This window comes from Dipodomys spectabilis, unplaced genomic scaffold, assembly GCF_019054845.1.
Source record: "Dipodomys spectabilis isolate Male_0828 unplaced genomic scaffold, ASM1905484v1 ptg000145l, whole genome shotgun sequence".
NCBI classification, from domain to species: Eukaryota; Metazoa; Chordata; class Mammalia; order Rodentia; family Heteromyidae; genus Dipodomys; species Dipodomys spectabilis.
The window spans coordinates 20,988,734-21,008,147 of record NW_024870822.1 but is presented as its reverse complement, the minus strand read 5'-3'; the positions used below and the strand labels follow the sequence as shown (position 1 = coordinate 21,008,147).

The following is a 19,414-nucleotide window of genomic DNA, read 5'->3' as shown; positions in this document are numbered from 1 at the left end:
GTAAGACTATGCTTATAAAACTACTTTCAATGACCATCTTTTTTGCTTTAATTGGAGTACAGTGGCCTTTTGTAAAGACTCATTGATCTGAGAACTATGGTTCGAAGCCAGCCTGGGCAAGGAAAGGTCCCTGTGAAACTGTCATCTCTGTCATCTGCCAGCCAAGTGCTGAAAAGCAGAGTTGCTTTGGAGCTCAATGTGGTAGAGTGCTACCCCTGAGCTGGAGAGCTAAGGGACAGTGCTTAAACCCTGAGTTCAAGTCCAGTGACCGACCAAGGAAAATGCCAGAGGTGCATTTATCCCAGCTTGGAGAAAGGCACTCCTGGCACCCTGGCAATGATGGAGCATCCAGAGGCATTACAAGCCACTGTCTGGATGGCAGAAATGATGTCAGATCGTGGAGTCATTTGTGTTTGGCCCTTCAAAAATTGATCAGAGCTGGGAGGTCATAGGAAAGTAGATTGTAAGCATGACTTTCTAATGGCCATGTCTGTCTACTTCTGGGTAGGAACTTGCCAATCATCTGTGATCAAGGGTAATAAAAAGCTAAGGTTGTAAACTGTGGGGGATAGTTTAAATCTCAAACCCCCTGTATCTGCTCAATGTCCTAAGTGGCAGTGACTTTTAGGCTAACACCAACCACATAAATTCATCAGTTAAAGAAAAAAGTTTGTGGACCTGAGATTATGTCCCTATTGAGATCTGTCTAAAGGCCTACGTAGGTAGGCACTGTTAGGGTTATTAGAGATCAGCTTTTCTTTGCCAGCCAGAAAAATGTTTTTACAAACCAGAGTGCTAAACAGGCTATACTGCTGTAGCCCAAGAAACCTAAAATACCAATATGAAGGATCCTTCTCCTCAGAATTCTTGTAGGACCACATGCAATATGACATCTGGTTTTGCCTATCCCAAATAACTAACACCTCTAATTTTTGTCTGAGGCAGGAATTGGAGATGGGATTTGTGCTGGTGTCCTGCTTGCTTCCAGTGTGTAAACCTGTGGTAGATATAAATACCATCTATGCTGGCTCCTATAACTGGGGAAGGCCTTCACATGAGAGACTGGCAGATGACCTGATGTGATATGCCACCCTGGGTTATAATGCTCGAAAATAACCTCTGCCCAGGTCCAAAATGACACTTGTGGCTATATAGAATTAAAGAGGGGCAACTTTACTTGTGCCAACCAAGCACGTATTTTCTGTGCGGAGGGCCATGGCTTCTTGCCTAATGGCTGGTTTTTTTACCTGTAAAAGTTATACTTTTAACTACTCCTGCCTATCTTGGGTCCCTTAACTGCAATTTTTTGCCTTATTTTGGTGATGCCTTGCTTGCTAGGTACAGGCAGAACATCCTTGTGGGGAAGATGAGACCTTTCACCAATCAGTCTGTCAACCAAATGCTCCTGGGAGGGTACCTGGTCAGGTGTCCTCTCTGACTACTTCATCCCTTCTCAGCAGGAAGCAGCTCCAGAAGATACCTTCATCCATAATCCCAACAGGGTGTCTCCCATCATTTATAAAACCAAAGAGTTGGGAATGTTAGCAAAATAAGCTCTCTTCCCATAGCTTAGTCCACTCCTTCCCTTCTCCACAGCTTAGCCTGCTCCCTTCCTAGGCAACACTAGGTCCATATAGTAAAGGCAATAAATAATCAGCCTCCAACCCCCTTTTACCTAGGCATGGCACTTCTCTGGGGCAGCTACCACCATCTAAGGCAACCCCTTAGAGTGACCTTCAGGTCTGGGCAGTTAGTTGCAGGACCCTTATCTACTATTTGGACAGCAGCCATAAATCCTAGTCCTCCATGATGAAGCCCCTGGCCCACATGTCCACACCAGGGGCTCTGTCTCCTAGCCCCTTCTAGACTCCTAACCCCACTAGGTTATATAGGTCACCTCAGATGATAGTGGGTGCTTCTTTTCACTTCTTCCTTGTGAGAAGGAGTCTTGCTAGCTCCCCTTCCCAGCAATAAACCTTTCTTTGTTCTCTGTACCTGGATGTCTGTGTGGTTCTCTGACAAAGTCTAATCATCTTTGTTTTAAGCTTGCAGGGACAGCATCCAGGCCTTGAGTTGAAGTCCCAGGACCATGTCCCAGGAAATGCCATGTCAACTTAAAGACCTACAGACTCCTTATGGTAAAGACTTACCATACTCAGCTATCATTTTTCAGGTTTAACAGAACTTATAACTATTTGCCCTAAATTTCGGATAAAGAATACAGTAATAAAGTCATTAACAGCAGAAATAACTAAACACAGAGCTGGGAGAAAGGACATGAAAGAAGTACCACAAATGCTTTCTTTCAATGGTCAATGATTAGAAATTTGGATTCCTGAGAGGCCTACCAAAGTAAACAAACTATTGCGTTGTACAGGAACTCAGTCTCGAGAAACAGAGAAGCCACATTTGGAGAGGTGGAATTGGGAGCCTTTATTGGAGAGCCTGTAACCACAGGTGGACTCTTGTTGTAAAGTCCTGCAGCCCCTCAAATACACTTAACTGTTAGGTTTTTAAAAAGAGGTAGCCAAGTAAGAACTGCACCACTCACGTGGTATTCAGGTAAGGGGTAGGTTTATTCAGTAGACCTGCTGGGACCAGGCAAGGTTGGCACTCCACGCGGCTGGCCAAGGAAAAGGAAAGTCTGGCCCCTGTTTAGGCCTTATATAGGGTAGGGGGTGGGGAAGGGTGTGTCCAGGTAAGGGGAAGTGGGATCAGGTGGGAGAAAGGTGTGGCTACATCAGGTTAAGATGTGACCTCAGTGGATGCGGATGTGACCTCTTCCAGGTGTCCCAGTTGCCTAGGTAACGTAGGTACTGGGCGAGGTCTGTTCGCTGTCCAGGAATGGACCTTACATTCCAGCCTTTTGATAATTATGAAAAAGGGCAAAGATTCTCTCTGGCTACTTCCTGCTGGCAAGGGGCATCATAGGGGTAAAAGGCTGAGATGTGGTCCACTCTGGGAGAAGGCAGCAGGCTGCAGCTGTCACTTGGGTGTTGAGTCCTTCGATGAAGTCTGGAGGAGGCAAGTCTCTTGGACGAAGTCTGGAGAAGTTTCATGAGGCATTGACGGAAACCTGAACAAATGGAAACTCTGACAATTTTTAAACCTAGAATGGCTAGCCTTTGAGAGGGAACCTAGAGGGGGGGTCCCCGGGACCCAGCCTGCGTCGCACTCTTCAGGGCACAAGCCAAAAAGTTGTAGAGTCAGTCTGGTGAGTGAAGGAGAGCTGACCAGGCAGAAGCTGCGTCCCGACTTCCCCCAGAGCCCTCTAGAGAGAAATGGCCAAGCCCCCAAAGCCAAGCGTCCTCGGCTTCAGAGGTGACCGGCCTTTCAGCTAAAGGCCGTAGGAGCTCTCTGGCGTGGCACCACATATGGACAGAGACTGAGCAACAGAGAGCCGTAGAGTAGTTTCACTCACCAGAGTAGAGAAGTGGTGTGGACGTGGATGTGAAGGGCAGAAATGGTATTGGTGAAAAATCTCGCATGGTGTCAAGGAAGTTCAGTTCACAAAAAAGGGGTGGTTAGGAAATTAGCTGATGAAAAGAACACCATGCACTATTCAGGCAGCAAAAGAAGTTAATTTGACTGAACTGCTGCCCCCACCCAGCATGGTGGAGAAGCATGGCTGAAAAAGGAAAGGGGGGGGGGGAAGAGGGGTGGCCTAGTAGGAGAAGGTGTCTGCTTCCAGGTCTGCCAGTTCCATCATGTCTGCAAGAAGCGAGTCTCTTAGATGAAGTCTGGAGGAAGTCTTCCCAGGCAGGGGGCTGAACAAAGATGAAAAGCAAATATATTACTGGAAAGAAAAGATTGGATGTCCATGGCTTGGAGGTGACCTAAGGGATGAGGTAGTGAGGTCTTTGGGGAGGAGAGCAGTTAGCTGAGTGTTACTCACCCGGATCTTCAGGGATGCGAGACAGCCTTACCTTGGTAGGCCCAAGGGGGGAACAGGTGTACCTGGAGGTCAGTGCTGGTATAGAGGCAGGAGCAGGAGCCCTTTTTATTCTTGACAGGTGAATCCACTGGGGCTGTCCCTTGAGCTTGACTGCTGTGGGGGTTGTCAGCAGAACCTGGTGAGGGCCTGTCCACTTAGGGTGTAAACCAGATGGATTAAGGGTCTTGAGAAACACTTGATCACCAGGCAAAATTGGGGGAGTAGGAAAGGGGCCTTGATGAGGCTGAGGGAGACACTGGTCAGCATGTTGGCGCAGCATGTGCCTAAGAAAGGTTAGGACAGGAAGGTAGTCTATTAGTGTAGTCTTGGTATTGTCAGTAGGGAAATTACCTAGGAGAAAAGGTCTTCCATACATTAACTCAAAGGGGCTGAGGAAAGTAGGGCTGCGGGGAGAAACACGTAAGCGGGTGAGCGCCAGGGGTAAAAATACCACGTGCGTGCTGGTGCTGTTCTTACTCAGCTACCTCTTTTTAAAAACCTAACATTAACAGTGTTAGAAAATTGAGCCATGAGAGCAAGAGAGGAAGGAAAGAGCAGAAAAACACCACCAACAAACCAGATCCACTCTAATGAAGAGCTGGAGTGGGATGCCATAATGATTGGTGGAGAGCTACGAGACCGGAGACACAAGCCATAACATAATGGTGCCTGAGCTGGCCCAGGCCTAAATAGGGTCAGTGCCGGGGACAAGGTCACAGGAAACTTGAGAGCCTTGCAAGTTCAAAGATCAGGAATGACAGGTCCATTAACCTATTATCCAATTCCCCACCCCTCCCTCTAGGAATTCAGGCACACCTATCATGTGAGGGTGGAATTTTCCTGTCTCTACCATGAAGACAAGATGGCACCAGTTAAACCCAATTCCCTATCATCCACCATGTGGCCAGGATGGCACCCTTTGGATCCAGTATCCTTATTTCAGCGTTTGCTTTGAAGTTAATGTAGAAAGCATCTTATATACCCTTGAAAAAGTCTTATTCCCTTAGTAGGAAATATGGCATAAAACCTGAAATACTTTTTTTAAAAATCTTATTTTAAGTAGTGGTAAAATATGCACAACATAAAACCATCTTAACCACTTTTAAATGTGCAGTTCAGTGGTATGAAGTGTGTTTACTTGTTAAACAAACATTATGACCATACAGCTCCTGAACCCTTTTGGACTTAGGAAAGTGAAACTCCCTACTTAATTGATAATTCTTGATTCCTTCCTCTCCTCTGCCTTCGGTAAGCACCATTCACCTCGCTGTCTCTGTGACTATTTCAGGCAATTATGTAAGTCATTATATAAGTCATACAGGCTTTTGTCTTTTTTGTAAATGGCTTGTTATGCTTGGCATGATATTCTCAAGGTTCATCCATGTATCAAGTATGTGTCAGCATTTCCTTGCTTTTAAAGGCTGAACAACAGTCCATTGTCTGTGTGAGTGCCACATTATTTAATCATACTTCAGTGTACACCTGCGTTGCTCCCACCTCAGCTATTACAGATCATGCTTTTAGGAACATGGGTATGAAAATAACTTGTTCATTTGCTCATTGGTTTGCTTGTTTGCTGGGGATAGAATCCAAGGCCTCATGCCTTCTAGGTAAGAGCTGTACCACTGACCTAAATCTCCAGCTCCAATGACTTTTTTTTTTTAAAACAAGCCTATTTAAAAGAAGAATTATTGAACCATATGTAGTACTTTTTAGGGTCCAGTATGGTCTTGTAAAATTCTTAAATGTATATTCTCAAGTAGCAAAAAAAAATGGACTTATTATTCAATGATTTCATCATCAGCATCACTTAACAATAGTTACAAAAGAGAAAGCCAGCAGGCAAAACCCACTGAAGATCAAGTAACTTCTTTCCTATTCAGAGAGATTTAAGCTACTAAGGGTCTGATTGTGTTCTAGGTTTGCATTTGTATAGATCTCATAATCACAAAATCAGAGTAAGGGATCCATAGTTTAACCAGGTTTAAGTGAGAGCATCAGCCCCAAGAAAATAACACCGTGCTTCAGGAAGGGAACAAAGAGGACCTTCAGCCAGCCAGGAAGGACTGCTGGGATGCCAGGTGTAACCTATTTTTCTTATCTAGCCGGCAGTCTTCCTTTCCTACTCGGATGGATGGAAGGGCAATCCGACAATCAACAAATGTCTCTATTTCTTCTGTAGTAGAGGAAAATCAGAACATCCTGGAATATGGTTTCAGTGTTTGAACGTTATTTACATCCAAGTTTCCACTTAGTCAAGTTTAAGTTCTCCTAAACAGTATTTCTTACAGGGGCTTGTCCAGTTCTTGCAGTTTATACCAGCAATGAAAACAATCCCCCTTTCAAATCAACTTCTCTCAATATAGTCAACTATGCTGGAGAAAGCAAACTAGCATTCTGCATATATAAAATAGCAGTAACTCCAGCACAGGCCTCATATTGTGTTCTGAGTGGCAAACAGCTGGCACACAATAATTTGGTGTGGGGGCACTCGGTGCAAGGGTAGTATTTCTCTACAATGAAGAAAGGCCACTAGTCTTGGGTCAGGACTATTATACCCCCAAAAAGGCTGGGAATGGTTCAAATGTGGCAATGAAGACACTGTCTCGTTCACACACTCATTAATCGTATCACCTTTCATTAATTGGGTAACAACAGATAATGAAAACTAATCAGACAAAAAACCCCTTTGACATAGCCCTCAATGGTCATGTTATGGACATTGAATACAGGGACTTCTCTCTTGACTGCTTTATACAATTTGAGAATCAAACCTAGGCTGCTTTGGTTGGAACGAAGACTAAGAATGCTAACCATCCTCTGGAATGTTTTTCAGAGGACCAAAGTCACTGCTACTTTAGACCCTCTCACTCAAGCATTTCCATGTTATCACCTTGTAACCTGTGCTCTGACAAAACCGCTCAAGATTCCAGAGAGGATAATGAATGTGGCGCTCCTCCCCTATTCTGTCCTGTCTTTCCTTCCTTTTCTCTTTCACTCCCAGGGTCAGTCTTTCGGACCTGTTCTGTATTATCACTACCCTTTTGGGCATGCATATGATGAATATACAGCATTGCCATTTACGGGGCCAAGATGACTAAAGAGTATTCCCCCCCCCTCCCTCTCCCTCTCCCTCTCTCTCTCTCTCTCTCTCTCCAGACCCCTTTGTCCCCCCTCCTCAGCCTAGCTTCTTTTGCTTTTCAGGTATGGTCTTATGTTTTTGCCTGGGATTGGCCTCAGACATAAATCCTTCTATCTACAGTTTCCTGCCTAACTGGAATTACAGGCTCATGCCAACACATCTGGTTTATTAATTGAGATGGAGTTTCGCTTTGTCCAAGGCTGGCTTCAAACTACAGTCTACCTGATCATCACCTCCTGAGTCACTGAGATTACAGTTGTGAGCTATTGCATCATGCCCTAAAGAGCATTCTTACTGGTAGAATTCTTGTCTCTTTTCTTTCCTCCCCATATAATTAGGATTAACCTTTAGGGCCCATAAGAATCACCAGGGAAGATTGTTTTAAATGCAGATTCCTAGGCATCTGCCCAAGGGTTCTGATTTACAAGGACCTAGAAATACTCAGTTTAATGATCACCATATTATTCTGGACAGGTGACCTTCTGACTTGATTTTAAGGAGTTCTGTGCTTGATTGCCCCATGTCTGTCCCATTCCAGTGCTCAGTCTAGTTAAGGATTGGTTCTCACGGATGGGACTAGCAGTTCCCAGATTCCTCCAATGCATTTGAGAGAAAACATTAGTTTCTGTAAACACAAATGGCCAGATTATTTTCTGGGGCTAATAATTACAAGGAAATTATTCATGCAGTAAAATTTAGACCCATTTTTGCATGGCTCAACATAATTAAGGGAGGAAGTTCCTGTTTCAGGTGTTCCGGCTGCTATGAACCATGACTGACAGATTGGACAGGTAGCATTTGCAGACAAAATGCCAACTTCCCCAGAGCTTTGGGAGCTGGGAAGCTGGCCAATCTCTTCTCCTTGGGTTCAATTTCCTCATGGGTAAGGGCACTATATCTTACCTCTCATAGATGTGAGGTAGATGACTAAAAGCAAAACAAAACAAAACCCACAGGGTCAACTGACATGCCACAATTGAGCTCCTACATGGAAGAATGTAGCAAGGGGCTCTGCTACCCTGAAAGAACTTCACTGTTTTCTCAAAGCTTCTCAAAAGGAAGGAGTGATGAGAGGCAAAGAACTCTCTGGGGAGCAGATGCTCCTCGCTACTCCTCAGCCAAGGGCATCTTCATCTTCAGAAGCCTTTGGGATAAAGTCCTGGGCTGTGTGAAGTCCTCCAGGGTGTAGGCAACAAAGTCACAGAGGTTACCAAGTCACAGAGGTTACCAAAGTTACAGAGGTTACCAAACCCTAGTGGCTTGGTCCACAGAAAGGAGACTGAGACAGGTCTAAAGAACTAGCATCTGGCCATTACAACCCAAGCCCCCTCACTTTTAAAAGTTATACTCTGTTGCCACATGCCAGTGGCTCATGACTATAATCCTAGCTACTCAGGAGGCTGAGATTTGAGGATTATGGTTCAAAGCCAGCTGAGGCAGCAAAGTCTGTGAAATTTTTATCTCCAGCTAGCCATCAAAAAGCCAAAAGTGGAGCTATGGCTCAACTGGTAGAGCTTTGAGCACAAAATCTCAGAGACAGTGCCCAGATCCTGAGTTCAAGCCCCAAGATGGACATACTTACAAAAAACTTATACCTTGTAAATACATAATTAAGCAACAGAAGACTAATTCTTGTAAAATCATTACAAAATGGCTGACAGTCCTTCTGCAAATGCCTGTGTTCTTCCAGGTAGTAGTTGCTGCTTTACGTAGAATATTTGCTCACACTTTTCTCTGTGCACACATACAGATATGTATGCCCCTGGAAAAAATAGAGTAATTTTATGTAGATGCATTTGTGTTGTGTGTGTGTTTAATATACATCATTATAAAATGACTTTTAATGTGGACATTATGGCTCAGAGATTTATTGTGACATGCACATAGAAATCTACTTCATTTAGTTGAAACCTTCCAGGTTAGGGGCATCTTCTGTCTACTTATTCTGTTATTGATAAGCATTTCCAGTCTTTCCTGTGTTTTGCCAAACAATTAGAATGAGCTGAGCATGTGTCTTATTGCATGCATGCGCATTCTCTAACGTGGATCCTATAAAGTTGAAGGGCTCCAGAGCCTATAGAGCATACACAGTTTTAATACCTGATATTTATTTGTTTCTAGAATAGACATACTGATTTTCAGCAGTGACATTCCAGAGGCTATTCTCCCTGATCTTGGACAACATTGGTATATATGAACAATTTCAAAATATTGCCAATCTGTTACTTCCCTGAAATTTGAATTCTACTGATTACTGATAAGGATAGACATTATTTCATGTTTGTTAGCCACTATGTCTCTCATAAATCATGAGATTTATAATCTGTGTGTGTGTGTGTGTGTGTGTGTGTGTGCTTGTCCTGGGACTTGAATCCAGGGCCCGAATGTTGTCTCTGGGCTCTACTTAATGGCTTTTTGGTAGTTAATTGGAGATAGGAGTCTCATGGATTTTCCTACCAGAGCTGGCTGCAAACCATGGCCTCTTATTTCAGCCTCTTGAGCAGCTAGGATTATATTATATTATGAGGCACTGGTGCTCAGCCTGTTTTAATTTTTTAATATAAGATTCTTACAGCAGATAGCTAGCTGTTCCTGAAAGTCTATTTCTTCTTCTGAGTGAGGCTACATTTCCCAGCCTCCTTTGCCATGAGGACAATCATGTGACTGAATTATAGCCAATAGGATGTGAGCAGAAGTGATGCGTACTTCTTTCTTGGCCAAAGCCTTGAAAAACAGGATGACTCCTGTTCTTCCCTTAGCCAGAGGTAGATGATGAAGTCTATGGGATTCAGGAGCCAGAAGATAGAAGAAACCAGGTCTCCTATGTCACTGGAATAAAGCCACCTATCAACTAGGGCATCTACTTTGACTATTATGTGAGAGGAAAATAAACCTTTGTGTCTTTGGACCATGTACACATTTGGCTGTATCTGTTACTAATCTAACCAAATTTGGTTCTAAACAAACTCATCCTGACTGTGACTTCAGCAAGGTCAAGGACCCCATTCTTTCTAGTTCACAAATGAATACACATCCAGGTTCAGGACATGGTGTTGGAGCTGAGACTCAATTGCTGATAAAGCCAGCTACGTTTCAATGATGTACGTTTCAATAATTTCATTTCATTATTTCATTTCATATAATGGCATTATTTCATTTCATATAATGGCAACTTCTAAGGAAGATTCTATTATGATTCTCTTTTTCTAGATGAGAAAACCAAGGCTGAGAAAAAATAGCTACAGTGGCATTATGACATACACCTTTATATTGCTGATCAATAGGGGTACATTCTGAGCAATTCAGCAATAGCTGACTTGTCATTGTGCAGACATTAGCATATACTTGCACAAACTCTGATGGTGTAAGTGATTGCACACTGAGGGTATAAAATGTATATAATCAGCGATTGCTTCTGCCTTGGAAAATGATGTACAAGAGATTAAATCATGCATAGGAGAAACAATGAATGCAATCAAGAGATGTGATAAACAAGAGATGTCTGGCGCTGTGGCCAGCGTAACATGGCGTACTGTTTCATAGCTTATCTTTTTATTTTATAAGAGTTCACTGTAAAATAACAATAAGTATACAGTAAATGCATAAGCCACAAACATAAATCCAACATAGTTGCTTATTACCATGATCAAGTATTACATACTGGACACACTTGCACGTGTTAACTTTTATGGCTGGCAGCAGAGCTGGTTTGCTTGCACAAGAAGCACCACAAACATCTGAGTTCTGTGCTGATATTACAGCAGCCATAGCATCATGAGGTGGTAGGAATTTTTCAGCTGCATTTTAATTTTATAGGACCACCCTGGCTAACTGCTGGCTAGCATGGATGGAAATGTCATTATGCAGTGCATGACTGTACATACCCCAGTCTCATTCACGCTTCCTCACACACAGCTCCGGCCGTCGATGTAATTTCCTAAATGATTTAAAGCAGTAAGGGTGTTTTGGTTTTTTTTTTTTTTTTTGGTTAAAACATTTGGCCTTTTGTCCTTAATTCCTGAAGTAGATCCAGAAGAGTTGAACAGTCTTTGTCACAATCCCTTTCAAACATGCCTGTCTTTATGCTAATGAGACGTTGAGGCAGGGAGACTCTGATGTATCAAGATGGGGGAAGGGTTACCCGAGCAACCAGCCCTGGGCTCAGAATACTGCAACTTTCTTCCCTCCTGGGAAGAAAAAGGGCCTGAGCTTACTTTGAGTAGCAATGGCCAGTTGACTTTGCCAATCCAGCTGATGTAACAAAGCTTCTAGAACCGCCCCCCCTCCCGCCCCCAAAAGGGCTAGGTCTGGGGATCTCTGGCTAGCTGAAATCAGGGAGGGAGATTCCTGGAGGGTAAGCTCCTAGGAGGGCAGGGGGACTCTTCCCACCTAACTTTCCCCTGTGCATCTTTTCTGTGACCTTTATAATATCCTTTACAAGAAATCAGTAAAAGTGAGCAGGTGTTACAAGTTTCAGGGACCACGTTAGTAAATTAACCATACCTGAGGACGGGGTTGTGGAAACCACGGTTGATAGCATGGTTGATAGGCAGCAGCTCAGATAAAAGCTGGGGCCTGCCATTGGCAGTGAAGTGGGTGAGGAGCAGTCTTTCAGACTGAGCCCTTGATCTGTGAGATCTGATACTGGCTCTGGGTAGATAAATGTCAGAATTAAATTAAGTGAGAAGACATCCAACAAGGACTGCTTGCTTGTTAGGTGGGGAAACTCCACACAGGTCTAGTCATGCTAAGTGTTGAGAGGAAAGAAGCTGGTATTCAAATATTGGCATAGTGATCTCTAGAACTCACCCTCTGGAACACTGGTTCATGCCTGTGTGCATACTTACTTTAACTTTTGTTTTAGAGGTGGGGTTTCACTATGCTGTCCATCTGGCATTGAACTTGTGATCCCCCTTTCTCTGCCTCTCAAGTAGCTGGGATTATAAGCAGGAGCTATCACACCCAGTTTCTTACCTTAACCTTAACATTATGCCTCACAAAATTACTTCCACCAGGGATGTCCTTGATTTTCTCCTCCATTTACTGAAGTTCCACCTTCTTCAACCTTTCCAGGACCCATCAATTGTTCTGTCCTTTAATTAACCCGGGATAAATTCCACATAGAGTCCTGCATTAGGGATTCCATGTATCTGTCTGCTTCTAAAAAGAAACTGTCCCTAGGGAGCATCTTAATTATGCATCTTAGTGTTCCCTAGAGCATGGAAGATGGAGAGCTTACCATTTGTGGGATGCAATAGTCACTTGGGACTAAGACACAAGCAAGACAATGCATTAATTCTCTTGAAGACTATTAGTGTTGTGTTAAACAGATATAAAAAAGCATCACAATACTTAAGACTTCTGCATTGATGAAGGCAGAAAAGCAGGGAGGCAGTTCTTTCTGGAAGAGAAAAGAAAGGCTTTCAGAGAGAGCAATCTTTGAGCTGAGCTTTTTTTTTTTTCCCCCTGTCAGTCATGGACTTGAACTCTGGGCTTAAGCACTGTCCCTCAGCTCTTCAGCTCAAGGCTAGTGCTCTACCACTTGACACACAGTGTCACTTCCAGTTTTCTGAGTGGGTTATTGGAGATAAGAGTCTCACAGACTGTCCTGCCTGGGCTGGCTTTGAACTGTGATCCTCAGATCTCAGCCTCCTGAGTAGCTAGGATTACAGGCTTGAGGCACTGGCACCCTGCTGAGCTGAGTTTTTTAAAGGACAAGGAGGAGTTCTACAGTTGCTGAAGAGGGATCATAGTTAGCAGGAAAACAACATACAAAAGTATGGATGTGCTAAGGTTCAGGTTCCAGAGTAGTGAGCTGTTGGGTTGCTAGAATGTGGGATTCAGTCATTGATCTGTTTTATGTATTTAACAGATACTGGATAAAGTTACAATATTCCAGTCTTGTGCTTAATGCAGAAGATTCAAAAGTGAGGGGCTGAGAAGCTGGCTCAGTGGTAGAGTGCTTGCTTTGCATGCATGAGGCCCTGGATTTGATTCCTCAGCACCACATAAGCAGAAAAAGCCGGAAGTGGTTTTCTCCCACTGGTAGAAAAAGAGAAACTTGAAATGAAGGAGGAATAGATGGATTTTATTTGACATTACTGGCTTCAAAATGGAGGCAGAAATTTCTTTGTTTTTCTTTTTCTTCTTTTTTTAAAATTTTATTTTATTGTAAAGATGCTGTACAGAGGGGTTATAGCTACATGAGTAAGGCAATGAGTACACTTCTTTGGCTTTTTTTTTTTTGGCTGAGGGGCCTGAACTCTGGGTCTGGGCGCTGTCCCTCAGCTCTTCAGCTCAAGGCTAGCACTCTACCACTTGAGCCACAGCACCACTTCCAGCTTTTTCTGCTTATGCGGTGCTGAGGAATCAAACCCAGGGCCTCATGCATGCAAGGCAAGCACTCTACCACTGAGCCATCTTCCCAGCCCCATGAGTACACTTCTTGTTAAGCATTGTTACCCACTCCCTTCCCTCCCCTCCTCCCTCCCTCCCCCTCCAAACTTGTAAAGTTCACTTCTTGTGGGTATCATTGTTGCAATGGGTCATCCTGTGTCCTTGTTTCAGCATTTTCTTATTCCCCTTTCCCTCACCAAAGTAGACAAAGTATATACAAGATGCAGGGGACCAAATCAAGTATAGTGACAACAGGGGATATACCAGAGGGAGAAGAACATACAAAGGAAACAAAAAAAAATCACATAGTGCATTGAAAACAACAACAAAGAAAAACCTCTTGTGTCCATATCTTGGGGTTCATTTCACTTAGCATCATCTTTTTTTTTTTCTTTTGGGTCTGGTCGTGGGGCCTGTACTCTGGGCCTGGGCGCTGTCCCTCAGCTCTTCAGCTCAAGGCTAGCGCTCTACCACTTGAGCCACAGTGCCACTTCCGGCTTTTTTCTTTTTGCTTATGTGGTGCTGAGGAATCGAACCCAGGGCCTCAGGCATGCAAGGCAAGTACTCTACCACTGAGCTACCTTCTCAGCCCCTTAGCATCATCTTATATGGTAATATGTACCTAGCTTTTTTTTTTAATTTGGTTTTTTAAGAAAGAGAGCTGGGAGAGCTGGGAAAGAGAGAGAGCTGGGAAAGAGAGAGAGAAAGAGAGCTAGAAAAGAGCTAGAAAAGAGAGCATCTGGGAAAGGTAGGAAAGAGAGAGCTAGGAAAGAGAAGAGAGCTGGGAAAGAGAAGGAATGAGCTGAGAAAGAGCTAGAAAAGAGCAGAGAGCTAGAAAAGAGAAGGGAGAGCTGTACCTAGCTTTTGAGCTTTACTGTTCATCTGTTAAAATTATTTCCTAACAAATGGGGCAGTGTCATTCTTTCTGATGGAAGCATAGAATTCCATTGCATATATATATATATATATATATATATATATTACATTTATATATGTATTTTTTTCTTGGTCCATTCATCTACTGAGGGGCATCTGGGTTGGTTCCATATCTTAGCTATGGTAAAATAATACTGCAATAAACATAGTTGTGCTGGTAGCTTTAGTATGGTCTTGTTTGTGATCATTTGGGTAAATGCCCAGAAGTGTGATTGCTGGGTCATAGGGGAATCCTTTGTGTAGTCTTTTGAGGAACCTCCATACTTCTTTCCAGAGTGGTTGAACAAGTTTAAAACAAGTGCAGTAGGGTTCCCTTTTGGCCATATCCCCTCCAACATCTGTTGTTATTAGATTTCTTAATTATAGACATTCTTACTGAGGTGAGGTGGAATTGACCCAAGAAAGCATTCTAGAAACTGAGATTCTACTGACAGCCACCAAGAAAATGGGGACTTCAGTCCTCTAACCAAAAGGTATTGGATTCTAGAAACAACCTGAGTGAATTTGGAAGTGGACACCATGGGACACCACGAACAGAATAATTAAAACACCAAGCAAGACTTGAAACCTACAGAACAGTAAAATAATGTAAAGGAGTTGTTTTAAGCCACCAAACATGTAGTAATTCATTATACAACAATAGGAAATGAATATACTTCCCAGGTTTTCAACCCTTTGATAAAACTTCTAGTGTGGACTTACTAGGTCCAGTCATTTTATCCTCATTGTTCTATAAGGTGAGTATTTTTTAGTATCATAATTTCATAGATGAGAAAACTGAGACTCAACGAGATTAAATACTTCTCCTAAACTCGCACCTAGCAAGGAAGTTGGCAGTCTTGACCCTCTTACTATAGCCTCTCGCCGTCTTTAGGTGAAGTTCAAATGCATACACATGGATTTGCTCCCTTCCCATTCAGCTGTTGTCTACCTTCTTGAGAGGTCCTTTCGCTTAAGCTCCTTACACCTCCAGTATCTGCCATGATGTCTAGATTCCTTGGTTTTGCACATCAGTCCTTTCCACCTGTTCCATTCTTTGCTCCATCTCTTTTCCCTTTGGCAGACTCCAGTGGTCCTTAAGGACTTGGGCAGAAAGCCTTCCTTGACTCCCAGATGGGGCTCCATGACACTGCAGCAGTTGGGTAGGTTCCCCTAGCACCTTGTGCTCTCCCTTGCCCAACACGGAAGAACCTGTGTCGGAATTGTTTACACAGTTGTGTGCTCCACTAGAAGGAGAGCTCCTTGCAGACCAGGGCTGGTGATTTGTTGTTCATGATCAAACCTCAGCGCAGGACCTGGAGCCCAGTGTAATCTTAGTAAATATTTACTGTATGAATCAGGGAAATCAACAGAAAGTGCTTTAATCTAAGAAGCAAACCTGATCCATCCGAGGTCTTGAAGCAAGAGTGAGTGTGTCAGATTAGTGCTCCTAAGGATAAGCTAAGAGCCAGATTTGCACACAAAGGTCGGTCTTCATCAGCAGCTGAGAAAGCAAGGCCATTTGCTTATGGCCCTGGATTTCTTGTGGTGTGAAACTTGGTTCTTATGTCCTCTGGACCTCCATCTGCATATCAAGAAATAAAAGACCACAAAGGTATTAATGACCATGGTGGATTCTCTTTATAGAAGCGGACAAGTAAAAGCTTGCAACTTGGGTTTGAGCCCCAAACTCCACTTACAATCAAGAGTTTCTCTGCCAAGAACGCTATGGGAAATCGAGGCCCTGTGGTGACCCACAGACATGACCTGCAGGGAACTGGGAGTCTGCCATCCTATACCTACACTTGGTCGTGGAGCTCATGGTGGCTTCCTATCCGGGAAGACTGGAAGGCTTTCCACTTTGAAGTAGCGCTTACAGCTCTGAACTGGTCAGGCGACGCGATTACAGTGGTCTTCCTAACAGCCCCTTGGCTGACTCCGTGTTTTCCTCTATGCAAAGTATACTTTCCAGATCCAGCTGTCCCGAAGGACCAGGGCCACACTTGAGGACGCCCGACACAGAGAGAAACTTAGATCAACATGCATTTAGCCAACTCTAGATGCAAAAGAGGAGTCGGGGGCCCGAAGCTGATCTGATATCAGGTGAGGTACAGACTCCAGACCCTGCGGCAGAGAGAGATCCCCGAGTCCCTTCCTTGTGCCGGCTGGCGAAAGAGCTTGTGCAAGTTGGACTCAAGGCCGCCAGCAACCAGAGCGAGGGGCAGACGAGGCGCGGCGAGACTGGGAGGGGCGAGTCTGGGCGCCGCGCCCGGCCCGCAGCGACGACCGGGGCCTCAGGTCTGGGCGCTGGGGACGGGAAGGGGTGGAGCCATGTGGGGGAGGAGCAAACCCCGGAGGCCTCGGGCACGGTGGGCCGAGCCAGAGAGGCTGGAGTCCCAGCCGCGCGCGCGTCTTCGCTGGGGCCCGGCATCCCGGCGTGCGCGGTGGCTCTATAGCCCGCGCCAACCCCCGCCGCCGGTGCGCAGCGGAGGGCGAACGGCCAGAGGCCCCCAGGGATCACGGATTCTTCTTTCATCCGGGCTGCCCGCCGTTGTCCCAGCCGCGCTAGCAGGACCCGGCCGGACCTGCCACTTTGCGAGCCAGTTGCGCCATGGATCCTTCGGAGAAGAAGATATCGGTGTGGATTTGCCAGGAGGAGAAGCTGGTGTCTGGCCTTTCCCGCCGCACCACTTGCTCGGACGTGGTGCGGGTACTCTTGGAGGACGGCTGCCGGCGGCGACGGAGGCAGCGACGCAGCCAGCGACGGGGTTTGGCGGGCGACCCACCGGGCTCCGGGGAGCTGGCCGAACCCCCAGACGAGAACGAGGAGGACGACGACGACTCGCTGCCCCCGCAGGGCATGCTGTGCGGGCCCCCGCAGTGCTATTGCATCGTGGAGAAGTGGCGCGGCTTTGAGCGCATCCTGCCCAACAAGACGCGCATCTTGCGCCTCTGGGCCGCCTGGGGCGACGAGCAGGAGAATGTGCGCTTCGTGCTGGTGCGCAGCGAGGCGTCGCTGCCCAACTCGGGGCCCCGCAGCGCCGAGGCGCGGGTCGTGCTCAGCCGCGAGCGCCCCTGCCTAGCCCGGGGAGCCCCGGCGCGGCCCAGCCTGGCCCTGACCCAGGAGAAGCAGCGGCGGGTGGTGCGCAAGGCCTTCCGCAAGCTGGCCAAGCTCAACCGGCGGCGCCAGCAGCAGCCGTCGTCGCCCTGTTCGTCCACTTCGTCGTCCACCGCCTCGTCCTGTTCGTCGCCACCCGAGAGCGCGTCGGTGGAGCGCATGGAGACGCTGGTGCATCTGGTGCTCTCCCAGGACCACACGATCCGCCAGCAGGTGCAGCGGCTGCGGGAGCTGGACCGCGAGATCGACCGCTACGAGGCCAAGGTGCATCTGGATCGCATGCGGCGTCATGGGGTCAACTACGTGCAGGACACTTACTTGGTGGGGGCGGGCATCGAGTTCGACGGGTGCATCCCGGGAGAGCAGCCTGAGGAGGTGCCAGGCTCGGAGAAGGAGGCGGGGGCGCCCCTGGACGGCGAGGCGCAGGCGGCCGCCCTGGAGGAGCTGGCCCGGCGCTGCGACGACCTGCTGCAGCTGCAGGAACAGCGGGCCCAGCAGGAGGAGTTGTTGGAGCACCTCTCCACCGAGATCCAGGAGGAGCTCAACCAGAGGTGGATGCAGCGTCGCCAAGAGGAGCTGGCGGCGCGGGAGGAACCTCCAGAGCCCGACAGCAGTTCAGACGGCGAGCTGCTGCTGGAGCAGGAGCGGGTCAGGACGCAGCTCAGCACCAGCCTGTACATCGGGCTCCGGCTGAACACGGACCTGGAGGCCGTCAAGGCGGACTTGGATTACAGCCAGCAGCAGTGGGACAGCAAGGAACGTGAGCTGCAGGGCCTTCTCCAGACTTGGCGCACTTTGGAGCAGACACTGGTTCAGGACGGGGCTCCCGACTCTGCGGGACCCTCTCGGGAATCCCAGACTCCCGCCTGCGCGGACATGTGGGTGGACCAGGCCCGTGGACTGGCCAAAAGCTGTCCCGGCAATGATGAGGATTCAGATACAGGGCTCAGCTCAATGCACAGCCAGGACTCGGACTCAGTACCCGTGTGCGAATCCCTTGTGTAAGAAAAAACGGGGAGGGAGACGAGACCTACACATTTCCCTAACGGCACGCAGTGGTCTGGCCAACTCAGGGATGTGAAATCGGGCTGGGGTGGGGGGCCCAGAGCTCCTGCCGCCCGGCCGGCCGGCCCGCCCCGCAGAGCTCGCGCTGGTTCCCTCCGGGAATGGGGGAATGGTATGGGACACCTGCTTGACTGGGTGATGTTCTGACTCCGGGGTGAGTGTGGAAGAGGGCGAGAGACTAGGAAGCTGGGTGTGCATTCTTTTAAGAAAAAAAAGTGAAGAGGTGAGAACCTTCCTATATTAGAAAACAAACACCCCAGGGAGATCGACGTGGTCCAAGCCCATTTTCAGAACAAGAGAAAAGTATTAAGGAGAATTCACTATTCTTCTATATGGGAAGGACTGATAGCTGCTAGAACTGTCGTTTATGGCAGACACAAAGCGCTCTTAAACACTTGGATGAAAAGGAAATTCCTTGAATGTTAATTGTGACTGTAAACATGTTAAAACTAGCCAAAGAGGACGCACTGGTGTTGGTCCCAGCCTTGCTTAACATCTTTGATCAAACCCATAGGCACTGAGATTCTGCAGATTTGGGAATTACCCATCTGCTAAGTCATTTGCCTTTTGTATTCTTTCAGAGGCTAAATAAACTGTCTTGAAGTCTAATTCTTATTTCCTCCTACTAGAGAATGTGTTAAAATGGGATTCTTTTTTCCCCCCTTCCCAAATAACGTTTTATTATTACAAAAGCCAAACATAACCCTTTTGAGATATGAAGTCTTGGCAAACATAATCCCTGGTTAAAATTTAATCTGGGCCTTTGGGGCTGTGTTTCTGAAAAGGCAGGTGTGTTGTCCTTTAGTTTATACTGTTTCTGTGTTGACTCACTGTTATTTCAGAA

At 46.3% G+C, this 19,414-nt stretch overlaps 1 protein-coding gene and 1 long non-coding RNA gene across 2 annotated transcripts; both read left to right on the top strand.

The window, feature by feature from the left end:
• Window positions 1-659: 659 nt before the first annotated feature.
• On the top strand, window positions 660-19,073 carry LOC122117758. The gene is made up of 3 exons (XR_006149229.1): window positions 660-672; window positions 8,613-8,615; window positions 18,815-19,073. It is a non-coding gene; the product is annotated as an uncharacterized LOC122117758 (long non-coding RNA).
• On the top strand, window positions 16,908-19,073 carry Rassf10 (Ras association domain family member 10). The gene has a single exon (XM_042691566.1). It carries the CDS (start codon window positions 16,999-17,001, stop codon window positions 18,508-18,510), a length of 1,512 nt encoding a protein of 503 aa, XP_042547500.1. The 5' UTR covers window positions 16,908-16,998; the 3' UTR covers window positions 18,511-19,073.
• Window positions 19,074-19,414: the final 341 nt, after the last annotated feature.